The sequence below is a fragment of the Gigantopelta aegis genome, chromosome 3 (assembly GCF_016097555.1).
Source record: "Gigantopelta aegis isolate Gae_Host chromosome 3, Gae_host_genome, whole genome shotgun sequence".
Lineage (NCBI taxonomy): Eukaryota > Metazoa > Mollusca > Gastropoda > Neomphalida > Peltospiridae > Gigantopelta > Gigantopelta aegis.
Window position 1 is genome coordinate 19,477,170 of NC_054701.1, and position 20,437 is coordinate 19,497,606.

Genomic DNA, 20,437 nt, shown 5'->3' on the forward strand with positions numbered 1-20,437 from the left:
ATATCAAATGCTAATGGTTCGAATCATGGTCGGTCTATATATTATGATATAGTCTTTGAAAATTAATTTTTATTCATAAAATTTAATATCTGATTGATTCAAACCATCTGGTACGCGAATGCCTTGGATTGAGTGTCAACAGAAATGGGAAAGAACTCATTTTAACCGTGTTTTGACTTTAACACTGTACACATTAATACCATTCAGACAATTTTTGAAACCCCTTTGTACGATGAATATATTTTTATGGTCTTCTAGAATTCTTTGCATGTTTTGATTAAACGAACAATATAATTACACGAGCGCGTGCGCGCGTGTGTGTATATATATATAGATAGATAGATAGATAGATAGATAGATAGATAGATAGATAGATAGATATATTGTATAAAATTAATGTATATAATTCGCTAACAGCTGCGTGTAATCCTAACCCGTGTCAAAATGGAGGACTGTGTGTTGAGACGCCTGGTGGAGGATTCGCGTGTTCTTGCACATCCGGGTACTCGGGAGTCACATGCTCTTTCGGTTAGTTTCGTAAAAAAGAATAATGAAAATGACACATGATACATTTAATGTGATGAAAACATTCTATTCATTAATTTATTTTAAAAAACATAAAGGACTGTATTTGAAAAAAAAACCCACATTTTAAAACTATGACCACTGTGGTGTTTACAATATGGTTATTTCGACATTTAGTTGAGAAAGAAAGTAAGGAATCCCGCTGCCGTCACATAAGATACTGTTAACGAAAAAGCATCAAGGGGTATTTTATATGCACTATTCCGAAAACAAGATACTAGTACATGTATACACCACGGTGTTTGGTATACTAGATGTGGGATTATGGTTGGGACGGGAATTTTGTTTTTTATTTTTGTTTGTTTGTGGGGGGGTTTTGTGTTGTTGTTTTGTGTGTGTGTGTGTGTATGTGTGTGTGTGTGTTTTGTGGGGGTTTTTGGGGGGTGTGTTTTTTTTTGCATATATATATATATATATATATATATATATATATATATATATATATATATATATATATATATATATAATTAGATACATATAGATAGATACATATAGATAGATAGATAGATAGATAGATAGATAGATAGATAGATAGATAGATACACAGATTAATAGATAGATAGATATATAGATACACAGATTAATACATACACAGATTAATAGATAATTATATAGGGTAGATATATACTAGTAGATATATAGTGTAGATTCTGTGCACAGAGATACAAAGAAGCATAGAACAAGGACACAGAGTTCAAATTATATTATTTATTTTCTGAATGTATAATGAGACTAGTTAATTTATTCTATAAATAGCCGCTTGCGACCCCAACCCGTGTCAGAACGGTGGACTCTGTGTCAACACGGCTGATGGAGGATTTGCTTGTTCCTGTACATCCGGTTACCAGGGAGTCACGTGCACTTCCGGTTAGTTTCGTACACACTATTTTTAGTCCAATTTTGACAGTTCATTTTTAATGATGATAGTACATCTTATTTCATAACAAATATGTACAAAACATATCTTATGATTATTTTTAATTCTAACAGTTTATTTATTTTATGCTTTGACGTTGACAAACGTAATATTTTAAAATATGTTTGGTCAGTGCGATGATTATATATTCAGAAAAAAGAAATAAGGGAACACTTGGTGATGCATACCAAATTTCAGTCGCAATTAGTGTGGTAATATCTGTATAAATTACGAAGATGTAATGTCAGATTAAATATCTGTAACTCGGTTAACGTCTTGATACTCTGGATAAGGTTTTTTGTGGCAGTCACTATGGATAAGGGTTTTCGTTACAGTCACTATGGATAAGGGTTTTCGTTACAGTCACTATGGATAAGGTTTTTTGTGGCAGTCACTATGGATAAGGGTTTTCGTTACAGTCACTATGGATAAGGTTTTTTGTTACAGTCACTATGGATAAGGGTTTTCGTTACATTCGCTATGGATAAAGGTTTTGGTTACAGTCACTGTGGATTAGGGTGTTGGTTACAGTCACTATGGATATGGGTTTTGGTTACAGTCACTATAGATAAGGGTTTGGTTACAGTCGCTATGGATAAGGGTTTTGGTTGCAGTCACTATGGATAAGGGTTTTGGTTGCAGTCACTGTGTGAAAGGCTTTGGTTGCAGTCTCTATGGATAAGTGTTTTGGTTGCAGTCACTATGGATAAGGGTTTTGGTTGCAGTCACTATGGATAAGGGAATTGGTTGCAGTCACTGTGTGTAAGGCTTTGGTTGCAGTCACTATCGATAAGTGTTTTGGTTGCAGTCATTGTGTGTAAGGCTTTGGTTGCAGTCTCTATGGATAAGTGTTTTGGTTGCAGTCACTGTGTGAAAGGCTTTGGTTACAGTCACTGTGGATAAGTGTTTTGGTTGCAGTCACTGTGTGTAAGGCTTTGGTTGGAGTCTCTATGGATAAGTGTTTTGGTTGCAGTCACTATGGATAAGGGTTTTGGTTGCAGTCACTATGGATAAGTGTTTTGGTTGCAGTCATTGTGTGTAAGGCTTTGGTTGCAGTCACTATCGATAAGAGTTTCGGTTGCAGTCATTGTGTGTAAGGCTTTGGTTGCAGTCACTATGGATAAGTGTTTTGGTTGCAGTCACTGTGTGAAAGGCTTTGGTTACAGTCACTGTGGATAAGTGTTTTGGTTGCAGTCACTGTGTGTAAGGCTTTGGTTGCAGTCACTATGGATAAGGGTTTTGGTTACAGTCACTATGAATAAGGGTTTTGGTTGTTGGTGTTAGTGATTCCTTATTTCTTTCCATCAGTATAGAAGTAGATACTGTTAACTAATGTTTGATTTGTGTTTAACTTTCTCTAGACGTGGACGAATGCAGCGCGCCAAACGACTGTGATAGTAACGCTGTGTGTAGCAACACATATGGTAGTTACTACTGTACCTGTAACTCAGGCTACACCGGGAACGGAAAAACGTGTACCAGTATGTACTTATATGCATGTTTCATGTCTTTCTGTCTGTCTGTCTGTATGTCTGTAGCAGCACATATGGTAGTTACTACTGTACCTGTAACTCAGGCTACACCGGGAACGGAAAAACGTGTACCAGTATGTACTTATATGCATGTTTCATGTCTTTCTGTCTGTCTGTCTGTATGTCTGTAGCAGCACATATGGTAGTTACTACTGTACCTGTAACTCAGGCTACACCGGGAACGGGAAAACGTGTACCAGTATGTACTTATATGCATGTTTCATGTCTTTCTGTCTGTCTGTCTGTATGTCTGTAGCAGCACATATGGTAGTTACTACTGTACCTGTAACTCAGGCTACACCGGGAACGGAAAAACGTGTACCAGTATGTACTTATATGCATGTTTCATGTCTTTCTGTCTGTCTGTCTGTATGTCTGTAGCAGCACATATGGTAGTTACTACTGTACCTGTAACTCAGGCTACACCGGGAACGGGAAAACGTGTACCAGTATGTACTTATATGCATGTTTCATGTCTTTCTGTCTGTCTGTATGTATGTCTGTAGCAACACATATGGTAGTTACTACTGTACCTGTAACTCAGGCTACACCGGGAACGGGAAAACGTGTACCAGTATGTACTTATATGCATGTTTCATGTCTTTCTGTCTGTCTGTCTGTATGTCTGTAGCAGCACATATGGTAGTTACTACTGTACCTGTAACTCAGGCTACACCGGGAACGGAAAAACGTGTACCAGTATGTACTTATATGCATGTTTCATGTCTTTCTGTCTGTCTGTCTGTATGTCTGTAGCAGCACATATGGTAGTTACTACTGTACCTGTAACTCAGGCTACACCGGGAACGGGAAAACGTGTACCAGTATGTACTTATATGCATGTTTCATGTCTTTCTGTCTGTCTGTCTGTATGTCTGTATCAGCACATATGGTAGTTACTACTGTACCTGTAACTCAGGCTACACCGGGAACGGGAAAACGTGTACCAGTATGTACTTATATGCATGTTTCATGTCTTTCTGTCTGTCTGTCTGTCTGTATGTCTGTAGCAGCACATATGGTAGTTACTACTGTACCTGTAACTCAGGCTACACCGGGAACGGGAAAACGTGTACCAGTATGTACTTATATGCATGTTTCATGTCTTTCTGTCTGTCTGTATGTATGTCTGTAGCAACACATATGGTAGTTACTACTGTACCTGTAACTCAGGCTACACCGGGAACGGGAAAACGTGTACCAGTATGTACTTATATGCATGTTTCATGTCTTTCTGTCTGTCTGTCTGTATGTCTGTAGCAGCACATATGGTAGTTACTACTGTACCTGTAACTCAGGCTACACCGGGAACGGGAAAACGTGTACCAGTATGTACTTATATGCATGTTTCATGTCTTTCTGTCTGTCTGTATGTATGTCTGTAGCAACACATATGGTAGTTACTACTGTACCTGTAACTCAGGCTACACCGGGAACGGGAAAACGTGTACCAGTATGTACTTATATGCATGTTTCATGTCTTTCTGTCTGTCTGTCTGTATGTCTGTAGCAGCACATATGGTAGTTACTACTGTACCTGTAACTCAGGCTACACCGGGAACGGAAAAACGTGTACCAGTATGTACTTATATGCATGTTTCATGTCTTTCTGTCTGTCTGTCTGTATGTCTGTAGCAGCACATATGGTAGTTACTACTGTACCTGTAACTCAGGCTACACCGGGAACGGGAAAACGTGTACCAGTATGTACTTATATGCATGTTTCATGTCTTTCTGTCTGTCTGTCTGTATGTCTGTAGCAGCACGTATGGCAGTTATTACTGTACCTGTAACTCGGGCTACACCGTGAACGGAAAAACTTGTACCAGTACGTACTCAAATACATTTCTGTCTGTCTGTCTGTCTCGATCTGTGTCCCTCGTTTGGACATATAGAGTAGGATGAAAAACCTATACAATTTTGTCAAGTCAGTGGGCGCTGTACACCCCTCCCCACCCGAGTTGTACAGGCCTGTTTCTTTCTTTTCAACTGTCTGTCCCTTGCTCTTCTTTCTTTGCCTTTTCACAATACACTTCAGGGATGCTGCAAACTTCATCATGCGCGTGTATAGTGTATACAAGTGGGTCTAGACAGTGACGTGCGAAGTTTTATCGGGGTGGGGGGGGGGGGGGGGTGGGGGTCGAGTCATGCTCCCTTTGAAAATATGTTGGAAAAAAGAACATTTCGCTTGAGCGGGGCAGGGTGTGACCCCCAAAACAAACACTACCCCTGCACAAATGCATATTGTAAAATAATATACATTTCAAATGTATGAATGACATTATGTGTAATAATGGGTTTCGTGTATCTAAGATTATTTTTTGTACTTTTTTTCAGGAGTCAGCCGTGAGTATAAACAGATCTTTATAACAAGGATGAGGTTTACTATTATTGAACAGCTGGATTAACAGATTAAAATCTAGGACATCACATGATACAACAAGGAGCTGTTGTTTTGAATTACATATAGTTTTTGTCTACAAAATATTTCATTTTGTAACTATACTCCTCAATGTATGTACCAAATATTTAGCTTTTGATGGATTAAAAGAAAAACACTAACTTTATGTTCTATTATAATTATTGAGAAGAAATTTTATATAAATAAATAAATAAACATTCGGGTTATAAGTACAGCTAGAGAATTAACTTATCTTACAATTCTGAATGAGGGTTCTTTTGTTTATAATATTGTAAGGATACGACCAATTTGTTTAACTAACTGAATAAATGATTCCATACTATAATTCTAGATTGTTACAATAATTATTGAGATTTTCAAAGTCTCACAATATTAGCGCATTGTTTGTTACATGTTTACTTGTTCTTCTAGACTGCAATTCGAACCCATGTATAAATGGCCAGTGTTTCGATAATGATGCACAGTATATCTGTAACTGCAACCCCGGTTATACTGGTGTGAACTGCGAATCTGGTGAGTTAAGATGGCAACTGTGTATGCATGTCTTCTACTTTTTCGTTTTCAACTTTCTCTTCTTTTTCTTCTTCCTCTTCTTCTACTTCTTCTTTTTCTTCTTCAAACGCTCAGATAGAGACCCTAGTAGCTGGATGAAATAAGTCTGTGCAATGTTGTTTTCTCCATAAGGCCGAAGTGTTTCCTCTTCAGGGGTACATTTGAAGAGCAGACTCCTTTCTTGTGGTCCTGGTCCCCGTTCCACGAAGCGATCAACTTAAGTGCATAGAGTAGCTATGCGCTTTAGGTAATCTTAGGGCTAAGATCGCTTCGTGTGCATAGAGTAGCTATGCGCTTTAGGTAATCTTAGGGCTAAGATCGCTTCGTGTGCATAGAGTAGCTATGCGCTTTAGGTAATCTTAGGGCTAAGATCAACTTAAGTGCATAGAGTAGCTTTGCGCTTTAGGTAATCTTAGGGCTAAGATCAACTTAAGTGCATAGAGTAGCTATGCGCTTTAGGTAATCTTAGGGCTAAGATCGCTTCGTGTGCATAGAGTAGTTATGCGCTTTAGGTAATCTTAGGGCTAAGATCGCTTCGTGGAACGGGGCCCTGGTAGCTTGTTTTGGAACCGTTATAAGAAGAAAAAAATCATTTTGAGTTGAAAGAAAAGTTTATTTGGTTCATTATCAATACAAGTTCTGGAAAATAGCTTATCTGCAGGACTGCATCAATCCAATTGTTCATTTACTAGTAGTTTAGATTAAAAAAAAATGTTTTAAACTCCATCATTATGACCTAAAGTTGTCTTCTATGACAACCACCCAGTTCGGTTGAATGTAGTGCAGACCCTGGTTACTTTAATCTAATATGAAATGTTTTGGGTTTTTTCGCTAGATCTGGACGAATGTCTAATGAACAACCCATGCGGTTCGACTGCTGCGTGTGTGAACACAGTGGGATCCTACACGTGCACCTGTCTGGCTGGATACAGTGGATCTCCGTGCACAGGTAAAACTCACTCGAACATATTCATAGTGATGTTGGCAAACCTAGTGGCGATTTCTCTATACACGAATGTAATTAATCCAGGCAGCAATATGTAACACATCATCGCTGGAATGTAGCTTCACTTGAAGGAGGTGGGGGAGTATGTAGTAGTTAGTAATGATATAAAATGCCCTTACTGGCAGTAGTCAGTGGGAATTCCATTTTTAGTTCAATTGGTAGAGCGTTGGATTCTTATACAGACAGTTCCTGGTTCGAATCTTCTCAGTGGATTTTGATTAATGTTTTGCATTTATAAATGCCACCCAAGGGTCTTGTAAATCCGTCTATTATCAAGAGGTGGTCTGTATATTAGATGCTATACACTAGCTTTTTCTACCGGATTTATAAACATTTGCAATCAGTTCTATGTAAAGAAATAAAAAAACGTTTCTTAATAAATTACCATCAAATATACTGTATAGATTAAAGCTCATTTTAATATAGGGATGAAGACAAAATGCTGGAACAGCCAAGGTGTACAATTTCACCTGCATTGTTAGTAATTGTTAGTTGTATAAAAAAAAGAGTATTTAACATATGTAATTTGATGAAAATTTCTCAAGATTCCTTTATTTATTTACACCGAGCGTTTTTAATGTGCTATGCGAGTTGGTTTATGTTTAAAACATAATAATATGTTTTTATGGCTACTTTATAAACTAATTCATCGGTTCCCTTTTGTTGTAAACGGACTACCCCAAATATCCGTAGTTCAAATATTCTGGGTTTTCGTTAAAAATACATTCCTCTCGTTTATCTAGATATCAACGAATGTAGCATGGCCAACGACTGCGACGCTAACGCTATGTGTTTCAACACTGACGGCAACTACACCTGCACTTGCAACAGCGGCTACACCGGGGACGGCAAAACGTGCACTAGTAAGTAGTGAAGTGGTATACTGCGCATGTGCGAGCAATGGTAGACATGTTTTACGAACTGCAATTTAATTTCATTGTACGTGAAATACTGAGACTCGATTATTTGTTCAGTTTTTACTTTCCATTTAGAGTTTATGTCAGGGTTTGGCCAATTTTCCACCAAACTCTCACAGGCACGCACTTTCTCTGACAAACATGTTTTTTTCGGCAAAACACGTTCTCACCAAAACAGAGAAACAGCACTAAATCTTATTCTGTACTGTGTTGAACAGATATTATACGTGTTTCGTCAACAATCTTCTTGTGAAATCTGAAGAAACTGATGGAAAAAAGCAGTGCATGTTGAACGCCAGCGATCTGTAGTATTAATGCTATCGCTTGTAACTACATTTTGCGTTGCACTTGTTCCACATCTCGAGCGTTGTTACTACAGATTGCTGCGGTTCGCGTGGTCTATTCTGTGCGTGTCTGTGCGTGTCCGTGCGAGTGTGTGCGAGTATGTTCATAGCTGGTGGAACAATCATATCAACACTCAATTTTCTGTCGGTATCAGACGGGAAAAGATATGTGTCTGTACGGGTTTGCTGGGAACCTAGCCTTAGGGTTAGATTTTGGGTTAGGGTAAATAGTAGTTTGATAATATCGAGATATAGGTAGGCCAACAATTCACTGTGAACACCATTTTATTTCATTTCATTACCGTACCAACTGTTTAACGTAATGAAGTGATGTAGATAGTGTATAGATGGGATGGTATTACTGGTTGGTTTTAGGTAAAATAAACATTCCAGAGTACCTTGTATTCTTGGATATAACTTGTAGCAGAGACGTAAACACAATATGCTATGCAGCGGGTAGAACGTTCAAAAATATAAATTATTTACCGCCTTAAGTGACATTGAAAAAAAGATCCCTGTCATCCATTACATCATTTATGGAACAGTCGTAACAAATTACAACTAACAAGTGGCAGTAAAACGACCTAATTGAGGTAAAGGCAGCCATCCACACGTTTCTGAGGTTGGGTTATAAATATAAAGTTAAAGTTTGTTTTGTTTAACGACGCCACTAGAGCACATTGATTAATTAGTCATCGGTTATTGGATGTCAAACATTTGGTAATTCTGACACGCAGTCATCAGAGGAAACCCCTGCATTTTTCTTAATCAGGTCAGGTCAGGTCAGGTCAGGTCATAGGGTTTTACGTGCACATTCAAAACAAGCTGTCATGGGCGCAGGCGCAGGCATCGGTCGGCTCCACTGTCAATTTTCTTAATGCACATACATCGGCCTTTGACCAGTTGTGGTGCAGTTGTTGGAACGAGAAAACGTTTATAAATATAGCACCTTCTGACTAGCAAAATTTATGTATTACCCAGATTATCCAGTACATTTTTGTCAAAGTAAACCGTGTAACAGAATATTCTCAAACGAGCGTAAATAGCTTGATATAAACAGAATATCACGTAAGACGTAAATTCCATTTGTCTGCAATATTTATGCGTATACGTAATCCGTAATGCGTAATCTTTAACAATCGCTTTCTATATAAATATGTTGAGTACATTCCAATTATGACTCTCCGTACGAGTATCTTTATGGGTCTGATTATCCGATCACTCAATGCATTATGAATTATGTTTATGTATACTCGCATACGAACTATTAGTCGGACCGCACGCACGCGCCACATCCCACCTATATGACCCTTTAGTGTTGAATATTCAGTGTTGACTTTCACATGGAAATGGACTGCGTCCGTCTGTAGTTATCAAATTAATGATGACGTCATTAATGTCATGCTGATATGACTCTTTAATCTAAGGTTTCTTTTTTTTCTTTTTTCAGAAGTCACCCGTGAGTATTACCATCTTACACTAAAGGTTGGTTGTGGACAGCATATTTTCCTCAGAACATACAGAACATTATTAAGGAATGCTCCTTGCATGTTCAGTATTTTTTGCTTTCAATTAGTTCTCATACTGCCATTAAAATGTCAAACTGCCTTAGGCAATATGAGATATGGCTTCTTTAAAAAGATGATTGCGTGATAGTCTGCCTTTAGACGATATTATGCAGTGACGGGGAGGCACACGTTACAGTAGGGGGCACAAGCGACATTTTCATCTTTGAATGGCTTTGAATGACAAAAAAGAGATTACATTTTGTAGTCCTAAAGTGATAGACACAGTCCCCCCCCCCCCCACCCCCCACCACCACCTACAGTTCCTACGGTTCTGAATACAGGTTAGATTTTATATTGGGGAAGTCACCGACATTGGGTGGGGGGGGGGGTGGACTGACAGTCTGAGAGTCGTGTTATGCAGCGACAGGCAAATGTAAAAGGTGATGGGGGAAAAGGAAGTGTGACTGAGGCATGGTCCGCATGACTCCACCCCACCTGCCTATGCCAGTGGAACAGTCCAGTGATCTCTTTAGAGTCGAATACCACGTGCGCGGCTTTTGGTGCGGGAGTGGAACGTTAAATAAGCGGCACGGTTTTTGGTAACAGCACTCGCGTTGTGTCAAAACATTATTTATCAGTTATTTGTCTAAGAGACATGCTATGACTATATTTTAACTATTTTAGCCTGTAACTCTAATCCCTGTGTTAACGATACCTGCTATGACAATATTTTAACTATTTTCAGTCTGTAAATCTAATCCCTATGTTAACGGTTCCTGCTATGACACTATGTTAACTATTTGTAGCCTGTAACTCTAATCCCTGTGTTAACGGTTCCTGCTATGACAATATTTTAACTATTTTCAGTCTGTAAATCTAATCCCTGTGTTAACGGTTCCTGCTATGATAATATGTTAACTATTTGTAGCCTGTAACTCTAATCCCTGTGTTAACGGTTCCTGCTATGATAATATGTTAACTATTTTCAGTCTGTAAATCTAATCCCTGTGTTAACGGTTCCTGCTATGACAATATTTTAACTATTTGTAGCCTGTAACTCTAATCCCTGTGTTAACGGTTCCTGTTATGACAATGCTGAACAGTACACCTGTATTTGCGACTACGGCTACACGGGAGTAAACTGTGAACTACGTAAGTAAAATCGATGTATTTTCGAACATTTTAATATTCGTTTATTGGACAGATATTTGTTGTAGATGTTTACATTTATAAATATTGTTCTTATGTTAGAAAAGAGAAATATATATTATGTATTCGAACTTAGTAGAATCAGTTAAACAATGAACAATATAAAAAATTAAAACTTGTTTTATATTAATGATTTAAATGAATACATTTTAGTAAAACTATATATTTTTTAAAACAAATATGAAATGTGAAAACAGGTTTTATTCGATTGGTTTGTGACACGAACATTTAATAGATAGGTTAATTTTACATTGTTTTATAATAACTGACATTGATTTTATTCAGGGATTTATGAATTGTTTACTTTTGTAATTTACATGTTTTATAATAACTGACATTGATTTGATTCAGGGATTTATGAATTGTTTACTTTTGTAATTTACATGTTTTACTATGTTAATCATTTCGTTTTCAATTCAACCATTTGCTATATACTGACTTTATTTCTATTTCAGCACCAGATCGTAAGTATTATACTTAAATAAATATCATTGATATAATAGTTATATCACTAGATCACAATTGTTTACTCTAAACGATGGCATCAAAACAGTATATAGCGTTCAAGGAATAATGTATATGTTATGGTGCGAAACTGACCAAAATCAACAAATAAAATTAAACAACAGATTACCGGTACAACGTTTTTGTTCTTTTAACAACATGTTTCCTGTAATTTATCTCTTTGTAACGGCGCCTATGTGGGGAGCGAAGTTTATAAGGGGATCGAGGCATGGTCTCCTGGAAATTGTATTTAAAGAAAGTAGAACATTTGCACGAGCTGGTGTGTGTGTGTGTGTGTGTGTGTGTGTGTGTGTGTGTGTGTGTGTGCCCGCGGGGGGGGGGGGGGGGTACGACACGTATTTTTCTAGGGAAGAGCTGCAACTTTGAAAAAGAGAGAACCTATGGTATTCCAAAGTACATGCATGAATGAATTTATTGTTTGGAACTTTGAAATTGAGGAAGAGGTACGCAACCCTAATATCACGAAGTTCGATATAGACAAGAAGAAGAAGTTTGTTTTGTTTAACGACACCACTAGAGCACATTGATTAATTAACCATCGGCTATTGGATGTCAAACATTTGGTATTTCTGACTCCTAGTCATCAGAGGGAACCCGCTACATTTTTTTAAATGAAGCAAGGGATCTTTTATATGTACTGTCCCACAGACAGGAAAGCACATACCACGGCCTTTGTCCCTTTGTGGTGCACTGGTTGGAACGAGAAAAAACCCAACCAGTTGATATATGCTATATGCTATATATAAACTTTAGTGTTGATTTTCGTTTGTTCCTCACTAAAACGTAATAATTCATTTACGAAACTGTTTTCCGGGCACTTGACTAAACGAACAAATTGTAAACATGCCACACTACAGCAAACAAAAGGTCTCTGACTGATATATTAAAACATGTTACTTGCTTTCTGTAGTTGTGTATGTGCGCATGGAATCAAAAAGAGAAACGCAGTTTATTTTTCTCTGTCATTCTCTAAGGCGAAGAGAAACTTTCATATGCATGTCATTTACTACTAGTTGATCTCAAATAATCTGCTAACTTGTGAAATAAACATTATTTGATTGATACTTTGTAAAATAGGCATTCCTGGAAAATATCGTTTGCTCTTTAATTAGTAACCGTTTCAGAAATAGTCACAGAAATAGTTTCAATTAGTATCAAATCATCGGACATAAGGCTGGTAGGTACTGGGCTCACACCCAGAGCGAGCTTTAACGACTCAATGGGTCGGTGTAAGGCCACTACGCCGACTTCTCTCTGACTAACAACTAACAACTAACAACTAACCACTGTCACGGACAGACAGCCCAGACAGCTGAGGTGTGTGCCCAGGACAGCGTGTTGGAACCTCAATTGGATATAAACACGAAAATAAGTTGAAATGAATTAATGCTTAGTATCAGTATTACATATACATAATTTAGTAAACAAAGAATATTGTGTATAGGCAATCACTTGCAAATATTAATGAAGAATAATCCAATATATTGAGTCATGAATAAAAAAAAATTGTGGGGGAAGCTTAACGTTTAATGTGTTTAGATACATATCTGTATAACAATAATAGATTTAGGGTTAGAATCTTGTGTGGAAAATAATTTACCTATACATAGAAACTAACGTATTTTGTTGTTCTTTCTAATAGCTTGCACTCCAAACCCCTGTCAAAATGATGGAGTTTGTACACCAAACGGAAGTGACTATACCTGCGCATGCACAAGTGTTCAGTTTGCTGGAAAGAATTGTGGTATGTATATATTAATGGATCCGGCCTTTGTTTGATTGATGGGTTTTTTGTAGGGTGGGGGTTTCTGGTGGGGGAAGCTTAACGTTTAATGTATATTCCACTACAATGTACTACTACTACTACTACTACTACTACTACTACTACTACTACTACTACTACTACTACTTCTACTATTACCCTTACTACTTGTTCTTCTACTACTACTTGTTCTACTACTACTACTACTTCTACATCTACTACTACTTCTTCTACTACTACTACTACTTCTACTACTGCTACTACTTCTATTACTACTACTACTACTTCTACTACTACTACTACTTCTACTACTACCACTACTACTACAACAACTACTATTATTACTTCTACTAGTACTACTACTTCTACAATTACCACTACTACTTCTTCTTCTACTACTACTACTACTTCTACTACTTCTTCTACATCTACTACTACTTCTACTACTACTACTACGTCTTCTACATCTACTACTACTTCTTCTACTACTACTACTACATCTTCTTCTTCAACTACTACTACTACTACTACTTCATCTACTACTACTATTATTATTATTACTTCTTCTGCTAGTACTACTACTTCTACTATTACTATTACTTCTTCTTCTAATACTACTACTACTTCTACTACTACTACTACTACTACTTCCTCTACATCTACATCTACTTCTTCTACTACTACTACTACTACTGCTACTTCTACTGCTACCTCTACTACTACTACTACTACTACTATTATTATTACTTCTTCTACTAGTACTACTACTTTTACTATTACTACTACTACTACTTCTACTACTTCTTCTACATCTACTACTACTTCTTCTTCTACTACTTCTACTACTACTACTTCTTCTACATCTACTACTACTTCTTCTACATCTACTGCTACTACTTCTACTACTACTTCTACTACTACAACTTCTTCTACATCTACTACTAATTCTTCTTCTACTACTATGACTACTTTTTCTACATCTACTACTACTTCGTCTTCTACTACTACTACTACTTCTACTACTACTACTTCTTCTACTACTACTACTACTTCTACTTCTACTTCTACTACATCTTCTTCTTCAACTACTACTACTACTACTACTACTTCATCTACTACTACTTCTTCTACTAGTACTGCTACTACTTCTTCTACTTCTAATACTACTACCATTATTATTACTTCTTCTGCTAGTACTACTACTTCTACTATTACTACGACTTCTTCTACTACTATTACTACTTCTACTATAATACTGCTGCTACTACTACTACTACATCTTCTTCTACTACTACTACTACTACTACTACTACTACTACTACTACATCTCCTTCTACTACTTCTACTACTACTACTACTACTACTACTACATCTACTACTACTATTATTACGTCTTCTACTAGTACTACTATGTCTACTATTACTACTACTACTTCTTCTACTACTACTACTACTACTACTACTTCTACTCTTACTACTACTACTACTACTACTACTACTACTACTACTACTACTACTACTACTACTACTACTACTACTACTTCTACATCTACTACTACTTCTACTACTACTACTACCACTTCTACTACTACCACTGCTACTTCTACTACTACTACTTCTGCTATTACTACGACTACTACTACTAACTCTATTGCTACTACTTCCACTACTACTACTACTACTACTTCTTCGACAACTACTACTTCTACTTCTTTTTTTACTACTACAACTTCTACTACTTTTACTACTACTACTACTACTACTACTACCACTACTATTACTACTAATTCTTCTACTACTACTACTACTACTACTACTACTACTACTACTACTACTACTACTACTACTACTACTACTACCACCACCACCACCATCACCACCACCACTACTACCATACATGTTATGTGTTCTATTGTTTTCAGAGTGTGTCTGGCCGTGTGAATCCAACAGAATCTTCTTCTACCCCGACTTCAAGAATTCCACCCAGTATATCACGTGCGTGTTTGGAAATATAAATGTCGGCTCATGCGCAACAGGGGAGGCGTGGAATAATATGCAGATGGTGTGCGAATAGCCAACAGCAGTAAAATATCAAACTCTTTATCAGCACGTTTAGGGTTCTGTCGCTTTTCGGATTACAAGCACACTAAATTGACAGCAGGAAGCAATAAGCAACCGACAATACGATTTCGTTTTGAAATAATATATGAAATGTTTCTGTTTTAAAGGCAATAAAAATTTGTTGTAAAATCATGTTGTTTAATTGTTTTGTCATTTATTCACAATACGTGTTATATTTTGAGGGCTTTTGAGTATCGCTTGTTTAAGCGTGTACAAAGTCTGTTAATTCAGTTCTAAGATGATTAATATTTTCTCTAATAATACATGATATAATTGTACATATTGCCTGTAACACGTGATAACGATTTATGAGATTGTGAAACCGCGCCTATGTAGGACATTTTAAGCTATGGGAAGTTTGGTGTTTAACGTAATTATTTCAACTCATAGCATAACAACCAACCAACTGCCATGACACAGGTTACCTGTACTGACTCAAAAACAGGACAGTACATACTACAACCTATGCTGTACCTCTAGTGGGAGACTGGTTGGGATAGGGGAAGAGGAGTCCATAGGGGACGATCGATCCTACTACATCGCAACTAAAGCAAGCTCTCTACCCACTGAGCTAAATTCCGCTCTTTCAGTGTAGAGAACACAACAACAAACAAAACAATATAATACGAGACGATATTTGAATGGGCACACACCGGAGGTATCTTGGGTGTCCGTCCCGGACAGTGGGTTAGTTGTTAGTGGTTAGTCAGAGAGAAGTTGGTGTAGAGGCCTTACGTTTTACCCATGGAGTGATTAAACTTGCCGGGATATGAACCGAGTCCTAAGTTCGATGACTTAACCACTTCGCCACCGAGGACCCACAGACAGGACAGAACATACCACGGTTTTTGATATACAGTTGTGGGACACTGGCTGTGAGCAGGAAAAAGAATGGATTAACAGTACTGTACGGCGATCTCTTAGAAAGTGTGTGTTGTTTAACCACACCACTGGAGCACATTGATTAATTAATCATCGGCCATAATTGGATGTCAAACATTTGGTAATTCTGACACGTAGTCATCAAAGGAAACCCGCTACATTTTTCTTAATGCAGCAAGGGATCTTTTATATGTACATCCCACAGACAGGAAAGCACATACCACGACCTTTGACCAGTTGTGGTGCACTGGTTGGAACGAGAAAAATCCAAACAGTTGAATGGATCCACTGAGGTGGTTCGATCTTGCGACGCAAGCACCTCAGGCGATCACTCAACCGACTGAGCTAATTCCCGCCCCAAATAATGTTTGACGTCATCTCGACATATTGGACAGTCAGCCGGTGTTAGGTATCTAACGTATAACCTAAATATTGCATACGACTGATCTCCCAGTGGTAAAGCGTTCACTTGATGCGCGGTCGGTCTAGGATCGATCCCTGTCGGTGGACCCATTTGGCTATTTCTCGTTCCAGCCAGTGCTCCACAAGTGGTGCAACAAAGGCCGTGGTATGTACTATCCTGTCTGTGGGATGGTGCTTATAAAAGATCCCTTGCTGTTAATCGAAAAGAGTAGCCCATGAAGTGGCGACAGCGGGTTTCCTCTCAATATCTGTGTGGTCTTTAACCATATGTCTGACGCCATATAACCGTACATAAAAATGTGTTGAGTGCGTCGTTAAATAAAACATTTCCTTCCTTCCTTCAGATATGTGAACTAGATGCCCTAAACATGCGTAATCGGCCAAATAATAAACTTAATACCCGAAGTTTGGGTTTAGTGGTTGGCTGCCGGACTAATAAACGTGATACTAGTGATAGTAATGTATTCTAGCGGAACACAGTGGATATTGTCGGAAATGAAATCGGAAATCATAGGTTACACGTGACCGAATCGTTTAGGTTTGGTCCGGAAGAATCCTAAGGTTTTGGGTTATTAGTTACCGTTTTATCCAATATTTTCATTAAAGAAGATAAAATAGTAGTTGATTTAGCTGTCTCAAAATTTGTTTTAATGAATAATGGATTAAGTTGGTGGATGCACTCGGAGGAGTAGATTCGTGAAACATAATTCACCATTACATAACTTCATTATAGGAGCTAGCTAACAAATGGTTCAGTATTGTAGGATGAAACTTTATAAGTTCTGAACCACCATATTATGAGTTTGGCAAGGAAATATGCGTTTTTACACAAAACATACAGAATTGCACTCACAAATCGAATTAATTGAAAAGAAACTCTAAATTTTAACAAAGGGCAGCAATCGAACAGAACCACAGATGTTATATATGATTAAATATATTGCACAAAAGAAAAGAAAATATGTCACATGCATCACGTTCACTTGCTTCTTGGTACGTGTCATTCACATTTTGCAATTTCATTTCAATCTGGTGTTTTATTGTATTAACAACATTATATTTGGACTATCGACCAAGGTCACGTGTTGAATCCCAAAATGTCCCAACTGCCCAAGACGCCCCAAATGGTACATCTTGGGCCATGTTCGGCCCAAGATCTCCCAAAGACATCTTGGGCCAAAAGATGCCATATACTTTGTTACATTTGCTTAAATCGTTCAAGTTGCTTTTTGTTTAACAACACCTCCAGAGCAGATTAATTAATTAATCATCGGCTATTGGATGTCAAACAATTGGTAATTCTGACACGTAGTCTTGAGAGGAAACCTGTCACATTATTCCATTAGCAGTAAAGGGTCTTTTATATTAACTTTCCCACAGAAAGGATGGCACATACAAAATCCTTTGATATACCAGTCGTGGGGCTCTGGTTACACCATTTAAAGGCATGTGGACATTTGAAACTGTGCGTGCCCAAACGAGTGGGATTCTCGCTCGGTTATAATCCGTTCGTTTAAAATACACTACAATGAAGGATCGACCCTCTTAGTGAAGCTATTCAGTTTTCCTATTCCAACCAGTGTTTCATGAATGGCATATCATAGGAAATAGTATGAAAGAAAGAAATGTTTTATTTAACGACGCACTAAACACATTGTATGTACGGTTATATGACGTTAGACATATGGTTAAAGACCACACAGATATTGAGAGAGGAAACCCGCTGTCGCCACTTCATGGGCTACTCTTTTCGATTAGCAGCAAGGGATCTTTTATATGCACCATCCCACAGACAGGGAAGTATATACCACGGCCTTTGATATACCAGTCGTTGTACACTGGCTGGAACGAGAAATAGCGCAATGGGCCCACCGACGGGGATCGATCCCAGACCAACAGCGCACCGAGCAAGTACTTTATCCTGGGCTACGTCCCGCCCCTGAAATAGTATGAAATATGCTATTTAAATGTATAGATACTTTGTATGTGCATGTATGTGCCTGCGTGTATCTACTACCTATATATATATGTATGCATGTTTGGATACAGCCATGAATGTATGGATATAGGCAGGTAGTGAGTAGGTACGTATGGATGGATGGATGGTTCAATGGATGGTTTAAAGTTTGTTTTGTTTAATGACACCACTAGAACACATTGATTGATTTATTATTCACCGGCTAGTGTTTTAGAGAGGAAACCTGATACATTTTTCAATTAGTAGCATAGGATCTTTTGTATGCACTATCCCACAGACAGGATGGCACATACCACGGTCATTGATATACCACTCGTGTCGCACTGGCTGGAAAGATAAATAGTCCAATGGATGCACCGGCAGGGATCGATCAGGATGGATGGATGGATGGATGGATGGATGGATGGATGGATGGATGGATGGATGGATGGATGGATGGATGGATGGATGGATGGATGGATGGATGGATGAATGCATGCATGCATGTATGTTTGTGTGTGTACAGGCGTGTCTGTATGTATATCTGATTATGTAAATGTGTTTGCGTGTGCATATTTAGCTATGTCCCAGTTTTGGCGATAAATTAATATTGACTTTCAATACGTCGTACTTAATTTACAGTCAGCGTATTTCCCATTACCTAACCCACATGGTGATATCTCGGTTCTCCTTTCATCTCTCTCTCTCTCTCTCTCTCTCTCTCTCTCTCTCTCTCTCTCTCTCTCTCTCTCTCTCTCTCTCTCTCTCTCTCTCTCTCTCTCTCTCTCTCTCTCTCTCTCTCTCTCTCTCTCTCTCTCTCTCTCTCTCTCTCTCTCTCTCTCTCTCTCTCTCTCTCTCTCTCTCTCTCTCTCGTAGCCCAGTGGTAAGCGCTCGCTTGATGTGTTGAGTGCGTCATTAAATAAAACATTTCCTTCCTTCCTTCTTCTCTCTCTCTCTGTCTCTCTCTCTCTCTCTCTCTCTCTCTCTCTCTCTCTCTCTCTCTCTCTCTCTCTCTCTCTCTCTCTCTCTCTCTCTCTAAAGATATGACAAATTGGTACCATCCGAGGACACAAAGCTTAACTCTGATAGGGGTATGTATCTGGATCTCAAAACAGCATGATGGAATTTTCTGCAGGATAGCTTACGGTCAGAAACTGAGTTTTAGTAAAGAGGGGGGATATTTTAGAAAATTTAATAACGTTTCTTTGTATTAATTTCTTTGTCATTATATAGCTAATTGTAATCCCGCAAACTGAAATGAGCATGTCAACATTCTCCAGGAATTCATTATGAACTATTCACAGCTAATTAAGGCATCACAACATCATTTGATCCAAGATGGCCGCCATTGTATTACCGATCAATTGTAATTTATCGCATTTTATATCAACTAGGAAGATATGTTTATGTTAATGAATTAATTTTATGGGCAAAGGAATTCATTTATAACGACCTCGTACTGACTGAGATATTGTATCATCATTTAACTCCATGATGGCCATGAAAATGGCCGCCAAGAATAAGAAGTGTCCATATCTTACATTCTATATATTTTCCCGAAAGAGTAATTTATACTTCAAAAACTGTTTCTATATGGTTAGCATTTCAATTTTTGCATTCACTTTCAAAACAGAGATTTTTTTTTATCATTGCGTGAATCCAAGATTCCATAATAGTTGCAAAAAAAAAGAAAAAAAGAACGGACCACTTTATATGTTTAGCATTACCTAAAACAATAATGTTGAAACCAACTACTAAATTTTAAGAGTAAATCAA

At 37.9% G+C, this 20,437-nt stretch overlaps 1 protein-coding gene across 1 annotated transcript in view; it reads left to right on the top strand.

Moving 5' to 3' along the window:
- The window catches only part of LOC121368536 (fibropellin-1-like), a 42,423-nt gene extending 26,895 nt beyond the window's left edge, over nt 1-15,528 (top strand). The window contains exons 14-24 of the mRNA XM_041493273.1: nt 1,342-1,452; nt 2,863-2,982; nt 5,371-5,379; nt 5,867-5,968; nt 6,843-6,956; nt 7,757-7,876; nt 9,725-9,733; nt 10,833-10,934; nt 11,447-11,455; nt 13,159-13,260; nt 15,201-15,528. Of these exons, the coding sequence (XP_041349207.1) occupies nt 1,342-1,452; nt 2,863-2,982; nt 5,371-5,379; nt 5,867-5,968; nt 6,843-6,956; nt 7,757-7,876; nt 9,725-9,733; nt 10,833-10,934; nt 11,447-11,455; nt 13,159-13,260; nt 15,201-15,352 (950 nt within the window). The 3' untranslated portion in view covers nt 15,353-15,528. The remainder of the gene's footprint in view (nt 1-1,341; nt 1,453-2,862; nt 2,983-5,370; nt 5,380-5,866; nt 5,969-6,842; nt 6,957-7,756; nt 7,877-9,724; nt 9,734-10,832; nt 10,935-11,446; nt 11,456-13,158; nt 13,261-15,200) is intronic.
- The last annotated feature ends 4,909 nt before the right edge of the window (nt 15,529-20,437 follow it).